The sequence below is a fragment of the Hippocampus comes genome, unplaced genomic scaffold (assembly GCF_001891065.2).
Source record: "Hippocampus comes isolate QL1 unplaced genomic scaffold, H_comes_QL1_v1.1 scaffold11, whole genome shotgun sequence".
NCBI lineage: Eukaryota > Metazoa > Chordata > Actinopteri > Syngnathiformes > Syngnathidae > Hippocampus > Hippocampus comes.
In genome coordinates, this window is record NW_017805123.1 from 46989 (window position 1) to 60749 (window position 13761).

General features: G+C 46.4%; 2 protein-coding genes across 5 annotated transcripts in view; both read left to right on the forward strand.

The window, feature by feature from the left end:
• Positions 1–1039: 1039 nt before the first annotated feature.
• Positions 1040–6969, forward strand: LOC109513664 (spartin-like). Of its 4 annotated transcripts, none has more exons than XM_019866243.1 (8): positions 1040–1250; positions 1656–2358; positions 3105–3302; positions 3865–4021; positions 4181–4375; positions 4478–4636; positions 5256–5346; positions 6006–6969. In XM_019866243.1, the coding sequence occupies exons 2-8, from the start codon at positions 1663–1665 to the stop codon at positions 6208–6210; spliced, it is 1701 nt and encodes a 566-aa protein (XP_019721802.1). In that variant the 5' UTR covers positions 1040–1250; positions 1656–1662; the 3' UTR covers positions 6211–6969. The 4 variants fall into 4 exon arrangements, with proteins under 4 accessions (XP_019721802.1, XP_019721803.1, XP_019721801.1 ...); XM_019866244.1 differs by having other exon boundaries at positions 1040–1245; positions 1645–2358; XM_019866242.1 differs by having other exon boundaries at positions 1040–1245; positions 1658–2358.
• A 749-nt stretch (positions 6970–7718) lies between these two features.
• Positions 7719–13761, forward strand: part of LOC109513660 (serine/threonine-protein kinase DCLK1-like) — a 12867-nt gene continuing 6824 nt past the window's right edge. Inside the window, exons 1-3 of the mRNA XM_019866238.1 lie at positions 7719–7913; positions 9114–9497; positions 9612–9961. Of these exons, the coding sequence (XP_019721797.1) occupies positions 9137–9497; positions 9612–9961 (711 nt within the window). The 5' untranslated portion in view covers positions 7719–7913; positions 9114–9136. The remainder of the gene's footprint in view (positions 7914–9113; positions 9498–9611; positions 9962–13761) is intronic.

Sequence of the window (13761 nt, forward strand, 5' to 3'; positions counted from 1 at the left end):
GAAATGATAAAATACTGACGGACTGCTCTTAATCACAAAGACTTTTTTTTACTGCTGGAATTCGCCGGCCATAATACTCATCATCAATAACAACATGGCTATTACACATAAACCTAATAGCTTCCATTCATAATTCTGGAAATATACAGGACTAATAAATTACGTTTGTTCAAGGGGCGAGGAAAAACAAGCAGACATTACATTTCCTCTAGCATTTGCATTTAAACGGAGATTAACGCTCCCTGCAGGCTTTGATCGGCATTACTCATTTTGTTTGCGGTAACTGAGAAACAGCTATTTTTAATTGCACAACGTGCAGTTTAGCAATTTTGCACAATATTTTGTCAGCAGAACTTTTGAAATAAATAATATTTCTTTATTTATTGAAAAACTTTGTCAACTACAGGCAGTGGTCGTTTTCAGTCAAGGTAGCAGGATATCGCCGAACATTACCTCAGCTTCTTCCCCTGAAAGTCACACGGAGTGTTAAAAAAAGTGATAACCTCGCCTTTTGTCACAGTAAACACACTTTATTAACGCATTTGTAACACATAATTTGCGTTGTCGTCCCTTGGCGTAACTAAAGAGTAATTTTGTTCGTTTAATGTCAGCGTTTCCGTTTATTCCTCCAATTTCTATTCAGTAAATTAACTGAGTATTGATAATACCCAGCTGTCAATGGTCGAGTAATTACCCCCCGCCCGGCTTCAAAAACATTTAATTCACTCAATGTCACGTTTCCAATCACGAGCGTTCCTTTATTGCCATCTTGTGGTGAAATCTAGAAAACGGCGTTGGTTTTTAATAGTCAAAATACCGACATTGTCACTAAAAGTCCGTGGGCTTCTGGTGAGCAAACTTCAAATTAAAAGGTTAGCTCGTTGTTTCTCGTTGACTTGACTACACCGGCCAACATTGCTAATCATATTCTACGTCACGTCTTGACACTATAGAAATGAAATTCCCAGGCGCAATACGGAATCAAAAGCAATGACACATTGATTTCAGAGACACAGCGATGCCGCTTCCGGTATGAAAGAAAATCTTCAAAATAATGTATAAACTCGAAACGGACGGTGTCGCTACTCGCTCCATAGTTGTCACAACGGCTCTTGATTGAGTCGTTGTTGCGTCAGGGTCCAAATTTATGCAAGCGAACACATCAGGGAGTGACATTTGCGGTGGGCACAATTACACGTTGAAACGTTAGCCGCGGAGTTCGCTGACCGGCTACTACGTTGGGAGGTAAGTTAACACCGTTACGACCTAACGGGGAGCTAACGCTAACTAGCCGAGAACAGAGCAGAGCTGTCAGCTAATCCTACGTAGTTCAAAGTCCTGAAGTCGCGCAGACGAATGGCTGCTCAAAGATTATATTTTAAGATTAGAACTACTTCCGTGTGCATAGAAGCGAATGTGAGACGAATAGTCTGAAAAGTTTGGGGTGGGTGCGTCATATATCCAAATAAATATAGTACTCTGCCAATTAAATAGCTCGTTTGATAGTTGTTTTGCATGCACGACAAAGAAAAGAAAAATAACTACACGACACTGCCAAATATTTCTTGTGTCATAGCTGTTTTACATTAAAAAAAAAAAAATGCTGTCACTGGTACCTGTGTCCTAACCCAATTATTTAATAAGTGTCTTATTTCAGAGGACATGGAGAAGGAGAAAGAGGATGCATTCGATCACGCCAGGCTTGAGGTGATCAAAGATGGCTACAACAGAGCCTTCGAGTGTATCAGCAAAGCGCTGACGGCCGACGAAGCCGGAAACAACCATCAGGCCCTGGAGCTTTACAGAAAGGGGCGCAAGCATCTCCTTAGGGGCATCAGCGTGCCTTCGCAGGGGGGTGAGTGCGTGGGCAACTCCTGGGACTCGGCCCGGGAGATGCAGCGGAAGATGCAGGAGACCCTGGACAACATCACCACGCGCCTCGCCGCGCTGGAGACCGCCGCCGGCGCTGAACGAGCCGTCTACCCGCAACTTCCTGCCGAAGATGAGCAAGTCAAAAGCCTGCCCGGCGGTGCGCCCGCATGCAGCGCCGTGGCTCTTGGGGACCAGCCGCCGGCGTACTCCCCCCAAGCGGCCGATGGCCACCTGTCCATCTCGTACGGTACCGAATCGGGCGAGCTGTCGCTGGTCGGCGACGACTTCTACAGTCGGGCGTCCAGCGCTGCGTCGTCACCGCAGAGCGTGGGTGAGGATGCAGAGGAGCTGCTGTGCATCCCGCAAGGGGTGCAGATATTCTTTGTGACTCCAGAGGGGGACGTGAGCGCGCCCTCCTACCCGGGCTACCTGCGGCTGATCAAGTTCACTAATGACTGCCCCGGTAGGCCACCAGCATTTCTCCAGGTAATTCTGATGTTGGGGAGCATCAAATGTAGGTACACCATACATTTATCTTAACGACAGCCATTTCTATGGAGCCTGGATCGAACCTTTCGTGTTTGTTACCTACGCCATTTTCACACTGAAATGAATTTTCGGCAATGTGTCATTAATGTGTGCATGTGCTTAGTTAAGTCATGTGAGCTCTCTCTCTCAATGATATAATGAAGTCACTTAATAATCAGGACTTCGGACTTTGAAGCAACAGACTCTGCAACGTTGTGCGGCCCTTCTGTCAACCACAAAAAGTCATTTGTAGTCATGGGGCGGATAATTGACTCTTCAAGGGGGAATTTCCCAGGTACCCTTTGGCGGCAGATGACATCAATGTGGCGAGTCACATGAGTGAAAGTTGTTGTGAGCAATAAGCATGCGCGTTGCGATGTCCACATAATCCTGTTAGACATGCGGCAGTCCAAAGGGAGGAGGGACGGTCTCCTCTTCGTGTCCGTCCTCCACGTAAACCCAATCGAGCTTCCTCAACTGTGGTTGACATGACCGCTTGACCTCTCTCAATTTGTCCCCAACTCCTCCCGCCCCCAAGTAGTTTCATCATCCTCACGGGTGAAAAAAGTAACGCTTGTTTTGAAACCGCGAGGAGTAGAAAGTGCAGATACACTATGTCCTAAAAGTTCTCTGAGAAAAAAAAAAGTACTTTAAAGTACCTTGTTTCTTCACACGACCACAATTAATCGATCCTCCCCTGGCAGGTGTGCGACTGGCTGTACCCGCTCATGGCGGCCAACTCGCCGGCCCTGCTGTGCAACACCGGTGTGTTCATGTTCCCTGACATGATGGCGCCGGCGCCGGGACATTTTGTGGGCGTGGTCCTATCGTCGGAGCTGCCCGCCGCCGACCGAGAGCTGTTTCGGGATCTGCTAGCTCAGATGACGGACCTCAGAGTGCAGGTAGTCTCTTGCAGTGGTTTTTCAAAGTTTTGTAAAGTTTGCCAAATGTAAAATTGTAACAGAGGGGATTATTTTAAAAGGACTGTTCAGACGTCTGAGAATTATTAACAAAGTAACTGTTGTGTATAAAATATATCTTCACAAAAAGCATTGTTTCCTGATTCCCCCCCCAAAATTTCTTACTCAGCAGACTTTTTGACAGTTTCTTTTGAGGAAGCCAGCCTTGCTTGCTCTTGCCTCAGCACGGTCGGGATTTGAGCATTAAAATGGCGCTAATGCTCTTATCAGCTGCTATCGGAGCCTCGGCCGCCACACAAGGTCATTTAAGATGTGACGCTTCTTGCCGATGGAACTGATCCTGCGACGCCAACTTGGCACTTTTCCCTTTTGTTAAGTTGCAGATTTGAGGCTTTCAAGACAAAGAGAAGCTTTTTTTTACTGGTAAACAATTGCAGTTTTGTGACCGCGTCATGAAAGGGCGCTATTATTAGGACAGCGTTGCAAGTAGATGAGCATCGAGCCGTCTTGAGGTTTTTGCTGCGCCATGTGTTTGTTCCATCAGGACGCAGACGAGGCCGTCGAGCATGTGAATCTCGGCAACCAAGTGTCCATCTCGACTCCCGCGAACGAGCCGTCGAGCGAGGAGGCAACAGCGGTGGCGGAAGATGACAAGAATTTGCCCGAGTGGAGCGAGAAGGTGGCCAACGGCATTCTGACAGGTGAGGTAGCCACAGAACGACTCATGCTTCCAATGTCACGCAAATGACAAAAAACAAAAAAGAAAAGGAGTCTTTTAAATCACTGAAACTCGCTACACTCTTAAGTCCGAATTGGGCATCGGGGCATGCGGCTCATGTTTGTGACGACTTCTCATGTAGGCGCATCGTGGCTGAGTTGGGGTCTGGTCAAAGGAGCCGAGTTCACGGGCAAGGCCATTCACAAGGGGGCGTCCAAACTGCGAGAGCACATCACGCCGGAGGACAAGCCGGCGCACGTTAGCCCCACCGTCACCAAAGGCCTCCACGTCGCCAAGCAGGCCACGGGAGGCGCCGTCAAAGTCAGCCAGTTCCTAGGTGAGCGCAGCCGCATCATCGGCGTGTTTCCCCGTCATCTTTTTTTTTCTTTTTTGGGGGGGGGGGGGGGGTGGCGATTGACTGACTGCCGTGTCACTGCAGTGGACGGCGTATGCGCCGTGGCCAGCTGCGTGGGTCGGGAGCTAGCGCCGCACGTCAAGAAGCACGGGGGCAAGCTCATTCCCGAGTCCATGCGCAAAGACAAAGACGGACGCTCCAACATCGACGGGGCCATGGTGGTGGCTGCCAGCGGAGTGCAAGGTGGCGCCGTGCCCACACGTCGTCATTTGAAAGCTGCCGCTCACTGTGTGACATTTCAGTCGCGTTTGGTCGCGTTGCAACTAAACATTAGTGGACTAATGTTTAACTAAATACATAAATAAAAATCGGTGAACTTACAGCTGTCAACTTCAAACTTTTTTTTTTATTTCTATAGATTCAAACAAAATACTATCGCGAGAGGAATTAGAATACATTGAAGAAAAATACACAAATTGAACAATTTTAATCACTTTAGAACTGTTGAACTCCAAACTTTTTTAGACACTACTGATGGGTTGTTACCTGAGCAACTGTGATGTCATTTTCAGTCCGCAGCACGTGGCGAAATGGCCGTCCCCTGAGATGGGAAAAAACGGGTGGATTTTACTGCTTGACTCCTATTCCACCAATGCAATCTGAATGCGAATGCCATGTTGAGATAAGAGAGGTTGCATAGAACATATTATTGAAAAGAAATTTGGGCGGGGTTGACTACACCTTTAAGGGACAACTCGTATTCACTACGAATTGGCCAACTCGCAACAGAGTGAAATATTTTGTGGGCCGGGAGAGATTCCAGTGACTTGAACCCAATTTTGGTTTTCCATTTGTCGGCCAGGATTCGCCACCATGTGGACAGGTTTGGAAGTGGCGGCCAAGAACATCACGACGAGCGTGGCCTCCGAGACGGTCACCACAGTCAAACACAAGTAGGTCACTTCCTTTTTCGAATCTTGTCCCATCATGCTTGCCGTGATATAACCGTCAGTGCGTGCGGCGTGTGTGTGTGTTTTGTGCCGCGCTCACCCCCACCCCTCTCTCCAATTTGCTTTACAGATTTAGGGGTCTTCAAAACCTCCTTGCCCCAACTAATGGCAACATGTGATCATTTTCCCCCATCAAAAACGCAATTAAAGCTTTGACGAATGACGAGCATGACACCGGCTGGCCTTTCTACTCAATTCCAAATCACTCTTTCCCTCTTTGTGGAAAACCCATCCTAATTAAATGTTCTTCTCATAGCCTTGGCAAGAATCCTTTTTCTCCTTAAAAAAAAAAAAAAATCATTTGACACAATGATGGTCGAGATTAGTACATGCATTTGTGAAAATAAAGGGGGCGGTCAAGTGTCATGCAGATGAGGCACTGCACACCTCACCGCGCTACCTGCGCAGCCTTTGCCAAATGCGGCTGTCATTAGCATGACAACAAGGGGCAGCGTTCAAGGCCCACAACGTGTGCGAACTGACAGAATTCAAAAGTCAGCAAGTCCTAATCAATTTCCCCAATCACTCTCAGCATGGCAGCTTTGCATATTAATTCCTCTCTGTGTCCCGCCTTTCACCCTCACCTTGCTCCCCATCAAAAGGTACGGCGCGGCGGCCGGGCAGGCCACAGATAACGCCGTCAACTCGGCCATCAACGTGGGCGTGGCCGCCTTCAACATTGACAACCTCGGAGTCAAAGCGGTGGCGAAGCGGACGGGCAAGCACACGGCGCAGGCCATCCTGGAGGACTACAAGCTTCAGGACCGAGCGGGCGCGCTGAAGCAAGTGGAGAAATCCAGCAAATAGACCCCCCCCCCGACCACCGTCACCAACTCTCTTGCCTTATAATTCTAGATGCATTGAAATATGTGCTTCGCCAGTATGCGGTTTAGATTTACAAGACTACTAATTGCTTTCAGAACTAAAAGGACTTTGATGTAGAGATTTTATTCTGTGAAATAAATATATGCGTAATATAGATTGTATAATTTTATATGATCCTAAGTAAAGACACAGACTTGACATTGCTTTTCGTCGCACCACATTCATCTTTGCAAAGCATCACAGATGAAGTTTTTTTTTTCTTACACTTTCACTGTGTTTTGTTTGTTTTTGAAGTTACACCACTGATCACTGCCTAAAATGACTGTGCATAACGTTTCGAAGCAATCAAAAATTCATTTCAAACCAAAGATGAAAGCTTATATTCATCCTCTGTCAATATTAATGTTTAAAGTGCATAGCGGGTTATTCCAAATTTAAACATCAATATTTTGTATATCGTAATTTGAAGTGTACATGTTGAATATGTTTGTATAACTGTCCCAAATGTGTGACTTAACTGTAACGCTGCAACTACTGTATTCCTCTATGCATACAATACTGTCCTCAAGAAATGCAGGAAACCTCTTGAAATCACATTGGTCGTTCACTTTGCCTCTCCAGCATTTTTTTTTTTTTAATGTAACAAAAATAACATTTTCCCTGGCTGTGAGGATACGTGGATTGTGCCTTTCCCAGCTAACTCGCACTGTGCAATGAAATAAAAGGGTCACTTTAGGCCAACACACAAATGCTGGCATGTTGCTAACAGATGCTGGTAAAATATTTTAATGACTAAAACTGGATTTTGTGTGTGTTTATTTAACGTCCACCTTTCTTTTTGGAGAATGAACACAAGTTATTCAAACACCGAGTTTTCTTGAACTGTTAGCCTTTCTTGAACTGTTAGCCTTGCATGGCTAAGATTAGCTGTGTCATTGTTTAGCTTGTCAGCTAATAGTTTGCTAGTGACCAGAGAGTAGCGCCACCTAAATTTCAAACTTAAACCTCAATTGTCTTAACGTTTTAGACAAAAGGAAATCACATGTAATGCCATGGTTAAAAAAAAAAAAACATTTTAACTTACACAAAGCTTGATACAGCCTTTCTCTGTGCAGTGCTAGCCTAGCATAGCTAAGAGTTGATCATGTATTTGGTGCCGAGGTCTTGGTATTTACCCGAATTAATCGAACTGCTAATCGTTATGTTGCAAATACTTGACAAAAGTGCAGTATCACAGCACACAACTGATTGAACAAGAACAAAATAATGTTAAGGGCAAATTTAGGATTTCACGCGTCTATCCAACCTCTCAGATTTAGAAACGCGTGGCGTTAGCGACACCCGATTTATAGCCATTATATTGCGCATGCGCGCTTCGCCTTGGACGGGGACGGGTCCGCCGATCGCCACTGCAGTGCAACGGCCGAAGAGGAGAGAGGAAGAAAATTGACGATGAGGAGTTGGTAGCAGGTGGAAGAGGGGGAGGGAGCACGGCGGGGTGGAGGAGGACACCGGCACCAGCACTGCCTCCTCCTCCTCCGCGCGTGCGAGCGAGCACAGGGCAGCCGGGCGTGCACACGCAGCAACAAAGGGACCCCTCGCTGCGTCTGTGACATCAAATGAATGCATCGAAAGGCAACGTTCAACCTGTTCTTTCTTGACACGCGACAGCTCACATCTCGAAGGTAGGACGAAACCTATCCGATTCATTTCCGTTGTTTTATCTTGTCTTTTTTTCTACCTTGCAAGAAATCTAATTGCCCCAAGCTGCTTTTATGGTCTTTGCATATTCTGCATTGTTTGTGTATTGTTATTATGTATTTTAAAAAACGGTAAAATGTCCTGATTGTGGAAGGTGTCACAACAAGCAGCATGGGATGGGTGTGACTTGCTCCTTCTGATGTGTCCTAGCAGCAGCATGGTTAGAGGGGGGCTTCTGACGTTCCAACACGAGCGGATTTTTGCGGATTTCTCCGAATACACAATTTAAAACAAGTTCCCAAATGTCTTCGGAACATGCCCGACATGCTTTCAGCAGCATACCCCAAGGACCACCAATTACAGTACACTTGTCACCTTATTACATAGGCCTTGCTGAAATGAGCCTGTTTTGAGGGGGTGGCGCTGTTTTATGAAAATGGGAGGGAAAAAAGCTAGTGAACAAAAGTGTTTCATGGTTGTCTAATTTCACACTTAGCGGGTGAGCACGCACTCCAGAGACCCAACTACTGGGCAGTTCAAAATCTGTTATCCATAATACGGTGTTTTGTATGGGTGGGCTGAAAAAAGGGCAAGCCACATATTTGATGCACTTTCACTCATTTATTGAACGGTACAAGTAGCTTCACACACAATTAGAAAAATGAAAACCCTCGCAAGGAGCGTGACAAAAAAATGTGGTTGAGGCAAGGGGGCTGAAGCCAGGGCTCCTGACAGCACTCATTAAGCCACACCCCCTTTATAGGCACTCCCGACCTGTTTTTGTGTGTGTGTGTGTGTGTGTGTGTGTGTGTGTGTGTGTGTGTGTGTGTGTGTGTGTTTGGCTTGATTACGGCACACTTCAGAAAAACAGTTTATTATTGAAGACTCTCTTTAATTATATACAATATTCATTTTCTTTAAAAAAAAGTTACAAAAATATTGTATTATTGAAGACTCTCTTTAATTATATGCAATGTTCATTTTCTACAAAAATATTGTTTTTCTATTCATTCAATTCATTTCAATAGGTCGGGGGGGGGGAGAAATAACACATACATATGTACAGTATATATGGCAATCCTCATCTATGATCTTTGCCATGGAAATAATGAAGGTCACGAGTCAAGTTGCCACCATAAGTTCCCTTTTTGCTGTATGGTTTTTGTTTTTTGTGGGTTTTTTGGAGGGCTCAAAAGCAGCGTCAAACATGGAGCTGGAGCACTTTGACGAGAGGGACAAGGCACAGCGGTACGCCCGCCGGGGCTCCAGGGGCAACGGGCTCCCCAGCCCCACTCACAGCGCCCACTGCAGTCTGTACCGAACCCGGACGCTGCAGGCGCTGAGCTCGGAGAAGAAGGCCAAGAAGGTTCGCTTCTACCGCAACGGGGACCGTTACTTCCAAGGGATCGTGTACGCCATTTCTCAGGACAGGTTCCGCTCGCTGGACGCGCTCCTGGCCGATCTCACGCGAGCGCTCTCGGACAACGTCAACCTGCCGCAGGGGGTTCGCACCATATACTCTGTCGATGGCACGACGAGGATCACGAGCATGGAGCAACTGGACGAAGGTGCGCTGTTGTCTAAAATTGACATCAAATTGGCCTCGGGCTCGCATTATTTTGATGCCTTCTTCACACACAACGGGCAAAGGGATCCGACGCATGTCCACATACTTTTGACAGGCGAAAGCTACGTGTGTGCCTCCTTCGAGCCATACAAGAAGGTGGACTACATCAAGAACGTCAACCCCAACTGGTCCGCCGGCGCCAGGACGGCCGTGGCATGCCCCCGCGACCCGCCCTCCCTCGGCAGCGGCAGGGCCGGCTCGCCGGAAACCCGCGAGAGCAAAGACTTCATCAAGCCCAAGCTGGTCACCATCGTCCGCAGCGGCGTCAAGCCCCGCAAGGCCGTGCGCGTTCTGCTCAACAAGAAGACGGCGCACTCCTTCGAGCAGGTCATGACGGACATCACAGACGCCATTAAGCTGGACAGCGGCGCCGTCAAAAGGCTCTTCACGGTGGACGGGAAGGCCGTATGTATCCTCTTGCTCTTTTTCGACTCGAGAGTTTCTCATCTAGTTTTTGAGTGAGCTCTGACCCATGCAGACTGATATTTTCCGGCAGATGCCGATTCTGATATTTGGCAGAAGAAAAATTCAGATAAGCCATCGACCAATGAATACAAAAAAAATGTATTATGGCTAAAATAAGATATTCATTGGTACCGGACAACAATCTTTTTTTTTTTTTTAATTCTCTTGCACTTCATGGCGCGTAGAGCATACCATAGCAATCTCTCCGTCCGGACAACAATACAGGTATGAAATGTTGGTCCAACATTTGACTGCAAAGTTGATATTGGAAATCCATTGGGAATGGGAAATTCGATTTCCGGCCTCTACTTAATGTACTTCTATGGAAAGGAAGTTAGACGGATGCACTTGATAACACAACAGGAGATGATCAATCCTATTTAGTGATTTGGCTCTCATGTTCTCTCGATCAATGGAAAGAAAAAACAGACACATATTGTAGCTCGCGAGCTAGCTTGATGGCTCGATACACTGGAAAAACGGTGTGTTGAATTTACTCTGTTTTATCGTGTCAAGTGGCTGCAAGCAATAGAAACATCTGGATTCAGATACATTTTGACTGAAATAAATGTCTGCTTCCAGATCATTTTTATTTCGTGCAACCACTTGACAAAATAAAATAAAGGTTTTTTTTTTTTTTCCCAGTGTAGACCAGGGATGGGCAATTATTTTTCCCAAATATAGAAAATATTGTGGAGGAGCGTTTTTTTTGTATTGTTTACAGAAGCTGATAAGAGAATGTGTTATTGTTAGATCATGAGAGTGCAGTTGTTTTACAAAAAACAAACAAACATTTATTCAGTGAAATTACGCAAAACAATTGTAATTGTGCAACATTTGTAACTCTTTTTCAGTAACGTGAACATGACACTTTCTGATTTAAACTTCCCATCAATATGCCACCACGTCTTTGTATGCCAGTAATTATATAACTTAACTCACATTTTTTTTGCCCCCCCCCAAAAAAAAAAAAATCCAAGTGAGCATGTTTGAGTGCGTTGTTTTCTTCTTGTTCAGTGACGTAAATCGAGCCAAAGTGCATCAAAGCACGTTGAATGTTTGAGGTGGAGATGTGAAGCACAAATGACAGGTGAACATCAGTAAGAGAGGGTCTGTACCTGGATTTCTTGAACTTCTTTTGTTGCTCCGGACATATTTAGCGCTGCAGAGTCCACCAAGCACTCTTGAACGACCCCTCCCCCGAAAATGGCGTCGTGATTTTCGCGATGTTGTGGCTTTCACAAAGTGGGTCCTGGTTGCTCCTTCCCGGGTCGCGCGTCGCTTGGTAAAATCGCCGTTTTGTTTTGCTTGCTAAATTTGAAGAGCTGCGCAGCCCCGCCCTCAGTCAAATGTCGCCATTTTTCCGCGTGCTTCGTCCTGTCACGGCGACACCACGTCATTGTCCTTCACCACAAACTAAACACACGGGTTTACCCCTGGCTTGGTCAATAAATATTTAAAAAGTCTGTATTTTCTTGAAACCGCGGCATTCAGCGTCCCCCTATATTTTTTTATTTTATGGCATGGGCGAACATTTGGAAGGGTGACCATGACCGTGAATTGTTGCTAACACGCTGTCTCGGCCAGAGTGCTCGTACGCAAACGACGCACGCACACCGTAAGCAGGTTTCAAAGTAAAAGTACTGCTGTTTTTGTCCACCCACTACACCAAAATTTGAAAGTAGATTTTATTTTCTTAATTGCAAGCCACTTTTCACATGTCAGAAAGAGCCAGGCCGAGGCCCAACACACCCTATCCAAAATTTTGGGAGTACTGGAGCTTTGATTTTCTTAATTCCAAAAAAACTTTTCGTGGGTGAGTAAAGGCAGCATTTGACCCGGATCTGGTGTGGACAGACATGCAGGCAGGCAGACAGACGTTATAGCTTGCAAGCTAGCTCGCTCGATGATAGATACTCTGAAAAAAGTGTTGAATTTACTCAGTTGAACCATGTCAAGTGGCTGCACAAAATAGAATCGCCTGGATTTAGATACATTTTGAATTTTCAAAAACTGTGTCTGCATCCAGGTGATTTTATTCCACAATGGCGTCGTGATTTTCGCGATGTTGTGGCTTTCACAAAGTGGGTCCTGGTTGCTCCTTCCCGGGTCGCGCGTCGTTTGGTAAAATCGCCGTTTTGTTTTGCTTGCTAAATTTGAAGAGCTGCGCAGCCCCGCCCTCAGTCAAATGTCGCCATTTTTCCGCGTGCTTCGTCCTGTCACGGCGACACCACGTCATTGTCCTTCACCACAAACTAAACACACGGGTTTACCCCTGGCTTGGTCAATAAATATTTAAAAAGTCTGTATTTTCTTGAAACCGCGGCATTCAGCGTCCCCCGATATTTTTTTTTATTTTATGGCATGGGCAAACATTTGGAAGGGTGACTGACCATGACCGTGAATTGTTGCTAATCACGCAGTCTCGGCCAGAGTGCTTGTACGTAAACGACGCGCGCACACCGTAAGCAGGTTTCAAAGTAAAGGTACTGCTGTTTTCGTCCACGCACTATACCAAAATTTGAAAGTAGATTTTATTTTCTTAATTGCAAGCCACTTTTCACATGTCAGAAAGAGCCAGGCCGAGGCCCAACACACCCTATCCAAAATTTTGGGAGTACTGGAGCTTTGATTTTCTTAATTCCAAAAAAACTTTTCGTGGGTGAGTAAAGGCAGCATTTGACCCGGATCTGGTGTGGACAGACATGCAGGCAGGCAGACAGACGTTATAGCTTGCAAGCTAGCTCGCTCGATGATAGATACTCTGAAAAAAGTGTTGAATTTACTCAGTTGAACCATGTCAAGTGGCTGCACAAAATAGAATCGCCTGGATTTAGATACATTTTGAATTTTCAAAAACTGTGTCTGCATCCAGGTGATTTTATTCCACGCTACCAATTGACAACATTTTTTTCTCAGTGTAGACGGACAGACAGTACTCAGCTCCCGAACTAAGCTTGTTCCTGCCATCCCTGCTCTCGACTATATCACAAATATCTGATGACTTTCACCGCCCCTCCCCTCCTGTCCAATGGTGTCTATGGTTTCCATGGTGATGCGATTTCCCGAGCCGGTTGCTAAGGAACTGCTGCAGAGCGGTGCGGCAGGCACCGATGTCAGTGGAGGAGCCTGCTTGAGAGGCTTCTGGGATGCGGCGGCACCAAGATGGAGCACATGGCACCTCGTCCCACAACTGCGTCCCGCTTGAGAGCTTTTCCACTCGTACTTCCGGGTAGCAATAGCCAGAATGTTTCTCAAATGGCGCCACTAGTAAACGAACTCGACTGTGTCATCGCAACCTCAGTGATTGGGGATGTGTATTCCCAATTTATTTTCTTTAGATACGCTTTGCAACCATCAGATGGAGTCCGTCTCCGTAGCGATATTGAGGGTGCGGTCTGACTCTTTCATGTAACTAAAGAGATGTAACTAGACTGACTTTGGTCCGGGGGGGGGGGGGGGGGGGTGGTTGGTCTGTGGCCTCCCACTCACCACAGTACAGTAATGGATCTACGACTGCTGGGCCTGAGCGTGTGTGGAGCAGATAGGTTGAAAATGCGCCCGGGAATATTCTTTTCGAGACAGATGACAATTTTGATCAGAAGAGTGGGAAAGTGCTCCCCTGTTGTCGATTTTGCGATGGAGTCGTGTAACCAGGGCACCGGTGATTGTGCTGCTTTTGATTGATTTCTAGCGAGCCTGCTGGCTCAGTGACACAGCAGCTCCATCAGGCCTCCCTG